The sequence below is a fragment of the Ostrea edulis genome, chromosome 7 (genome assembly GCF_947568905.1).
Source record: "Ostrea edulis chromosome 7, xbOstEdul1.1, whole genome shotgun sequence".
In the NCBI taxonomy this organism is placed as follows: Eukaryota; Metazoa; Mollusca; class Bivalvia; order Ostreida; family Ostreidae; genus Ostrea; species Ostrea edulis.
Genome location: NC_079170.1, coordinates 72,428,104 through 72,436,404, shown reverse-complemented (window position 1 = coordinate 72,436,404; position 8,301 = coordinate 72,428,104). Strand labels below are relative to the sequence as shown.

Here is an 8,301-nt window from a genome sequence, read left to right as displayed (position 1 = left end):
ACATCAGATCATACAGCTGTCTGGCGTGTTTATGACGATGTTCTAACGGAGTCAAGTTGAGATGTGTTTTTTTCCTTTGAAACGTTGGATTGTCCTGTGATTTACCGGACTTTTTCTGTCTTTAATAAGATATTGAATGTCGAACATGGCTAGTGATGCAAATGCATGCATTTCATCTAAAGTTGAGTACTGTGCCATGATTCGGTACTTGTATTTAAAAGGTAAAATCAGGCAAGGAAATACACGGCGAGTTAGCCGATGTTTATAGGTCTTCTGCATCGTATTATGCTCAGGTTAAATTTTGGGTAGAGGAATTCAATCGCGGTAGAACGTCTTTAGAAGATGAAGCCAGGTCTGGACGCCCACTGGATGCCACCGACGAAGAAATGTGTAAGAAAGTTCGGAATCTGGTATACTCTGATAGGCGAATTCAGGTGGAAGAAATAGCGCAGGCATTAGGCATTTCACATGGTAGCGTTTCAACCATTTTTCATGATCGTTTAGGTATGCGCAAGCTAACAGCCCGTTGGGTTCCCAAATCCCCTAGCGATAAGCAAATGGCAGCCAGAGCATCAGTATGCAGCGCCTTGTTGAAGCGTTTGAGGTCAAAATATGATTTTCTGTTGCGTCTCGTGACTGTAGCTGAGACTTAAGTTCATTATTATGATCCAGAGAATAAAGCTCAGAGTCGCCAGTGGGTAGGGCATACATGGTCCCCGAGGCCAAAGAAGTTCAAGACGCAACCATCTGCTGGCAAGGTGATGGCCACAGTAATTTGGGACGCAAAAGGCGTTATTAAGTTAGACATTTTACCCAAGAGAAGTACAATAACTGGAGTGCACTATACAAACTTGTTAGACCAGCTGAGAATCGCCATCCGTGAAAAACGCCGAGCTAAACTTTCTAAAGGTGTTTTACTACAACAGGGCAACGCAAGAGTCCACACTTTCAAAGTTGCAATGGATGTTGTAAAGCGAAACGGGTATGAATTAATACCACATCCTGCCTATTCGTCTTACCTAGCTCCTAGCGACTTCTTCCTATTCCCAAACTTGAAAATTGAATGTCCGTGGACGTCATTTCCGGTCTGACGAAGAAATCATGGCGGCATTTGAGGAGTACGTCAATGGAAAGGACCCTGGTTTTTTTCATTTCTGGGATGATGGCACTTAAACACTGTTGGTCTAAGTCCATCACTATAGAGGGCAATTACATCGAGAAAGAAGAGGTGGATGGCGTTGTATACAGTTTTCCTTTAATCATTAAATATATCCCAATTACAGAATAATTTGTGTGTCTGCTTGATCTTGAATTCATGCGGCATATTAGATATGCCCGGTCTTTTGAGTGTTTATAATAGCACATCGTGATGTCAGGTGCTTGGTTCTTAATATGTAAATAGTGGGTACACATATGCTAGTTTATCTTCATATGTGTTATACATATACCTAAATCATGAATGAAGACCCGAGAAGCTGCGACAAACACAAATGAGATTCAAATACTTGATCCACTCCACTCTTCATTCCGTCGTTTAGAACATGCCACTTCGCAAACATGGCGATAGGCCTAGTGCAAGGTGACTAGTGAGTATGTTGTTTGTTTCCTTTCTTTCACGTCCTTAATCTAAATATCAAGCATTACAAATTATCCATGATGAATAATTGTACATGTAATTCTAAATATTCATAACTATTCAGGTTTGATTTATCCAATATTCTACAATAGGCTATACAATATCCGACAATATAGGCTAGAGAGGGATTTCGAAGTATTCAAACTGAAAGTAGATTTTTACAAATAATGACCTATTTATTAGGTGACCTTATAGCTGTCTGTGTTTGTTCCTCGTTGTGCGCTTATTTAATTTTTTGAACATACATTCAGCTTATATGTATATGATATCATTTATTATCCAATTATGGACCCACAAGGGGCAATAACATAATTTTAAGAACATTTATGATCAGAGCGATGTCACACACACAAAAGAATACATGTATTACATAGTTTTGTTCATGAATCATGCAATACAATTTTGATTGATTGTGAGTGGAGGGGATATATGAGTCAAAATGTAACCAAAAATGTTTGCATGATTGTAATTACCATTGAGCCTCTACCAAAACTCAAATTCATGACCCCTGGGTTCAGGCCTGAGGGTGGCACTATATTGGTCATGTATTAAAAAAAGCATCATACGTGTATACTATTGTACAAAATGTAGAAAATCTTTTTTGCTTCTGGACATGAAGGAGGCAAAATGTTTGCATGTTTATAATTAGCATTTAGCCCTGTCCAAAAATTGTTAAATTCAGAGTTCAGATAACAGGGTGGTGCTAGACTGGTTACATACATTATGTATTGAAACTCTTCTTTACTGCTGGACATCAAACAGATAATCTACATGTGTGTGTGTGATTACAACGAGTAATCCGAAATGGACTACCCCTGGGTGCAGAACAAAGGGTGGTGCTTAGTTGATCATATGTTGAAAATGTGATTTAGAAATAATCTCTACTGCTGAAAATTAAGCATGCAAATTATTTGCATTATCACCTATAATGAGTAATAATACCTTTTTAAAAACTATCAAAATTAATTTGCTCGTTTAAAACTCATGTATGAAATTATGTATAACAATCATACAATTTTTCGAAATAAGCAACCTACATGTAATTAACTTGTTTCTTAATTTGAGTGAATCTGAGTTAAAGCATTAATTAAAATTAGTGTATGCTAACTTTAAGTATTCACCATTTTCTTTTTTTTATTTTGTAGAGTAACATGGCACTGGCGCAAGCACAGGATGTCATCCGCTGTCAATATTGTGAAGAAGAGCCCGCTCTCTTTCAATGTCTTCCTTGTGGAGATGAACTTTGCTCCAAATGTAAAGTCTTCCATCTTAAAAGCAAAGTTCCCTCTGGACATAAAATAATTTCTTTCTCAGAGAGTCTTGATCCATCCAATATGATAAAGATGTGTGAAAAACACCCAACAAAACCGTACGAGGTTTGCTGTGAAGATTGCCAAGTCCCTGTCTGTATAATCTGTATTGAGGAAACGCATGGAAAACACACCATAGGAAAGATGAAGAACCTGTATGAAGAGCAGAAGGCCAGCATGGTGAAAGAACTACATCAAATGAAGAACCAGTTCAAATTGCAAGTCACCCAAACTCTGACAGAAGCAAAATCTGGGAAATCCAAGTTAAAGAAAAGCCATGAGAAGGTGAGGTCAAGAATGAGTGAAGAAGCGAAACAACTCATCGACCAAATTACTGCCATGTTGAACAAAACCCTCCAAGAATCCAAAGATGACGAGGAAAAAGAGGAAGCTGAGATATCACAATATGAGACAAAATTGGAAGAGTTCCAACAACAGCTCGAGAAGATCATTGAGAAATACGAAAATCTCACACAAAATGGCCATCCAGCGGATTTAATCTTGTACCAGAAGCAAAGTCCACACACAGTTAAGAATTTAACACTTCCTGACAGAATTGAAATAACACCTCCCTCTTTTAAATCTGGGAAATTGCAGGATATGACACAATTCGGGGATCTTCTCAAGACAAAGATAACATATCAGAAAGTGGGAATACCTGCTATCACAGATGACGGAGATCAGTCGTGGAAACCAGACGAATCAAACAAAAAGTTGCTTGTAAAACCAGAGTTGTTGCATAAGGTCGATATCAAGAACAAACGGAGTGAATTATATTTGATAGAGTGCGTTGATGAAACAAAAGCTTATGTTAGTGGAAGTGGTCCTGGAATACTCTTAATTGACACTTTAGGGAAAGAACTTGAAAACGTCATCACTGAGGTTGAACCACAGGGTCTTGCTGTAATGATTGATGGCAGTTTGATATTTTCCACGGGAAATAAAAGAACCATCGTTAAAGTATCTCATGATAAACAGATCTCCACGCTTGTAAAGGACAAATATGATCTAAGAGGACTGTGTTGTACAAAATCAGGAGACATCCTGGCCTATACAGGTTCTGATGACACAGCTAGAGTTGTCCGATACAGAAGCAGTGGAGAGAAGATCCAGGAGATCATGTGCGACCACAACGGTAAGAAGCTTTATAGCAATCCATGGTTTGTGTGTGAGAACATAAACGGGGATGTATGTGTGGCTGACTGGTCAGGTCCTGATAAACTGGTAGTGGTCAACATGGATGGAGAATTTCGATTCAATTATCACGGGAAAACTGGACATCAGAGAACGAAATTTTTTTCGCCGCGTGAGATAGCCACTGACAGTCTGGGACACATCGTGATCTCGGATATTATGAATAATGTCCTGCATCTAATCAGCAAGGACGGGGAATTCATCTCTTTCCTTTTAACACAGAAGGTTCGCCATCCACATGGACTATCCATTGACAAGTCGGACAACCTGTGGTTAGGGGAATGCGAAAACTCTTGTGTCAAAATATACAAGTTTTTAGGCTAAAGAGTTAAATGTAACAAAATCTCAACGGATGTTAGTGGTAACATTCGGGACATTTTATTAACTTTTATACGCCCGTCTTTAGACGAGACGTATTATGGTACAGCGATGTATGTACGTCCGTCCGTCCGTCCGTCAGTCTGTCCGTCCGTCCGTTCGGAGTTTTCTCTTTATTATTTCATTTCCCTTTCACATATCATGCTGAAAATTGCTGTGTAGGTTCTTTGTGGGTCACTCTGGATCATACTGCAATTTTGATTAATTTCGACCTTTTTCCCAGGAATTTTGCCTCTTTATTTGGAAATAATTATTATATGGAGGGTACATAATTTGTCCGCCCTACTCCTCCCCCAGTTTTCAAGTGAGAGCCTTCCTTTTTGTGGAGTGTTTGTATGGGTATTGAAGATATGCATGTGGGATGGATTTTGAATTTCTCTAATTTTTGAGAAAATTACTAGTTGTTGAACTTAGTCTATTTAGAAATTAATATTCTATAAAGGGTACATAATTTGTCTGCCTAACTCCTCCCACAGTTTTCAAGTGAGGACCTTCTTATTTTGTGGAGTGTTTGTAGAGGTACTGAAGATGTGCATCTGGTGAAGAATTTTGATTTTCTTCCATTTTTGAAAAAAATGCAGGTTGTTGAACTTAGTCCATTTTGAGGAAATTTCAATTTTTAAGCTAAGATCCTTTGTTCATATGAAAGTTTGTCACAGCCTCATGATAGCTGATACTACCTGATGCAAAGTTATACAAATTATAGCACAAGAAAAACACGCTATGTAAGCATTTCACGGGCGTATTATGTACCGTTTGCGGTACTCTTGTTACAATGTTTGTGCCATCGATTTCTTTACAAATTGTAAACCCATTTTCTCATGTATGTGTTGCAATTTAAACAATTAATATGCGTATGAATACAGGTCAATATAGTACGTCTATTTTGACAGCTTCGAATTCCGACAGAAAAAAAGAGAGAGAAAAAAATGTGTTGTAAATTCATCCTGATGAACCATGCCTTCAATGTTTATAAATACGTGTGTATTCTATTTACGGGCTACAAATTCGCGATGGGCATTGATTGATTAAGTAAATCTGTGAAACAACTAGTCCTACTTGTTATTGTTTCAGATACGATTCTGTGAAGAATGATTTAAATATTAATTTTGAATCACGGTTCCTGACTGAATAAATTAATGAATGTGATCCCAAAATATGTGCGTCCATCCCCGATTAACACTGTATTCGATATCTTATTGAGATGTTTTATTGTGATTTTTGTGTTATCAATTATTTTGCCATTAAACCTCTCAGTAGTAAATGTGGGCGTCACCGAAGTTTGTCTATGTAACAGATGTTCGACACAGGGAGCCAGCAGAGCTATTAAGCATGACTGGATGAAATCAAAAAAATATATATTTACTCCTAAATTAGATTGCAGCATGTGTACTTGGAAATTCTTCTGGTTTTATGTCAGATTTCTTTATCAAAATATAGTGAAATACGGGACTTTCCCGGAATTTTGTCCCCTGGGACTTACTATGGCCCACCCTAAAATTGACCCACAGTCTCTCAGATTTTTCCACGTCCCTCTGAACTGAAATCCTAGATCCGCCGATGCTTATAAGGAAATTTGCATTTAAGAAGCCAAATTGATTTATAAGATGTTGACATACAAGCATGAATGAAACACGGGTCTTTCTTAGACTTACCAGGGCCCACCTATAATCGCCCCACAGTCTCTCAGATTTTCCCCTCTGGACTGAAATCCTAGATCCGCCGATGCTTATAACGAAAACCAAATTGATTTATAAAATGTTGACGTAGAGGCATGATGTTATGCAAATGAAGCGAACATAAATATTTGATATTAGAGTTTGAGTTTCAATAAATTGCAGAAACCAGATATACTGCAGAAATGTGGTTGATATACCATATAGTTTATAAATAGGATACAATGACAAGACATACCCCCGCCCCGAGGTCTATGTCACCTGATGATGGCGATTTTAACATATCAATGATATGTCTTATCTAATTAATCTACGTGTGTGAGTTACAGACAGTATGTGGGGACTTCTATTGTCTTCCTAGTGCGCTACATGTAGTTTTTGTAGTAATTGCTAGAATCCCTCTCTTGATGACGCAAGTGAAGCAATGGCGAACGTGCTCAGAACGCTGCAAGATACAACATGGTGACAGCGTACTGACTCTGGTGTTTGGTGAGAGTCCTGCTTGAGGTAGAGTCTCTTCGGAGCTCTGGGACTCTGTGTTGTATCCATGTATGGACGTGGTTTTGTCTGAGGACGACGTTGGTTGTCGTTTACGGCGGATGTCGTTGCTGAAGAGGTGCCAAACAATAAAAAAAGAAACCATGCTAAGCTTCGGGACGCAGCTTCCCATGTGCGGGGGAAGTGTACCACTAGGAAACACTAGTGACATCAAGGAGTAAGCGCCCCCTGTTGACCAGTCACACCTACCTTGAGCTTAATCTCGGCTGAGATTCGGCTGGATATTTGGACTGACACCCAATATCAGAGCAGTCCTTCATAATTCATGTCTGGAAATTTACATTCAACTTCAGTCGATTCTAGCAATTAAATGTACAACCTACATGTAAGTGACATTGCCGCTCGCTTCGTATAAGTAATTTCATTATTAACTCTTTATATGTATTAATGCTGTATTACGTACCGTTTAGGTATATAAATTCCACAATAAAAACTATAGTCGTTTTATTAAATTACTGATATATAAGTATATCCACATATATCGCATACATTCATACCAAAGAGGGTGTTGCACCGAAGCGGGAACTTTACCTAATCGGAGCTCCGTGCCAGCACTCGTGACGAAGAACTGACCTTCATTCATATTTATACTCATTGTGTATTTGCCATTTAAATACCTGTAGGATTCCCCAGTTCTAGGACAAACCTAATGCATTTCACGTGTCAATATATCATACATGTACATAGTTTACAGTCTAAACATAATTTTTGAAATCGTTAAAATTAAATTGTCTTCTTTTTTTCTGAGTATCAGAAACAATGTATACGGTTACATGTAACGAGTGTATCTAATATTTGATATTCTATACTACTACAGTCCAAAAGCTCTTATACTCGTATGTATTATTTTCTGCAACCAACAATTGGCAATTGTACATGACTCTGACCACAAAACCAATTGTGGGAAGTTTAATACGCATTAATAAAGTTCAACATTATTCAAAGTACATGGACCTGTAAGAATTTATTCAACATAGCAATTTGCTACTGGAAAACATATAATCTTCTCCACTTAAACTGTTTAACGGTTATTTACCTTGTCTGGCCTGAATGTTTTTCTTCCAATGCTTTGCAAAGTTCATAACGGTTTTTCGTAAAAGGCACCATGCTTGGTCGACAACTTTCATTCAGAAAAACATACAAGTTCTGGTTAACAGCCTTGACTATTAAAACACAGGTATTGCATGCTATATTTGGCGTGTTTGCTGAGAGTCCTATTCACAAACTAAACAGTGTCCAGGTTAGAAGCTTATTTCAAACTCGACACATAGTAATAAACAGAGATTTTACATGAAACATTCATAAAAACTAGAAGTGTTTCAATTGAGAAAAAAAAATCTAGATGGAAAACGTAATATAAAAATAAATGTGCTCGTGAGGGATTCGAACCCGGTCGATTAAAAAAAAACCAACATCTTCACATATAAGAGTCGTAGACCTTACCCGCTGAGCCACGCAGTAGACCATACATTAATAAGGAAAATTAACGTACAGGTGAAGTTGAAAATAATACCAGTGAAGTCGTTTCGATTTTTTTGAAATGTACAAA

The 8,301-nt window shown here is 37.9% G+C and overlaps 1 protein-coding gene across 2 annotated transcripts; it reads left to right on the top strand.

Moving 5' to 3' along the window:
• The first annotated feature begins 1,541 nt into the window (after positions 1-1,541).
• On the top strand, positions 1,542-5,782 carry LOC130048482 (E3 ubiquitin-protein ligase TRIM71-like). 2 transcript variants are annotated; one of them, XM_056145296.1, is made up of 2 exons: positions 1,542-1,586; positions 2,782-5,782. In XM_056145296.1, the coding sequence occupies exon 2, from the start codon at positions 2,788-2,790 to the stop codon at positions 4,462-4,464; it is 1,677 nt and encodes a 558-aa protein (XP_056001271.1). In that variant the 5' UTR covers positions 1,542-1,586; positions 2,782-2,787; the 3' UTR covers positions 4,465-5,782. The 2 variants fall into 2 exon arrangements, with proteins under 2 accessions (XP_056001271.1, XP_056001272.1); XM_056145297.1 differs by having other exon boundaries at positions 1,551-1,590.
• Positions 5,783-8,301: the final 2,519 nt, after the last annotated feature.

What these genes read in the sequence shown, in the direction of transcription:
- LOC130048482 (XM_056145296.1), top strand. Translation starts at nt 2,788, where the DNA reads ATGGCACTGGCGCAAGCACAGGATGTCATCCGCTGTCAATATTGTGAA.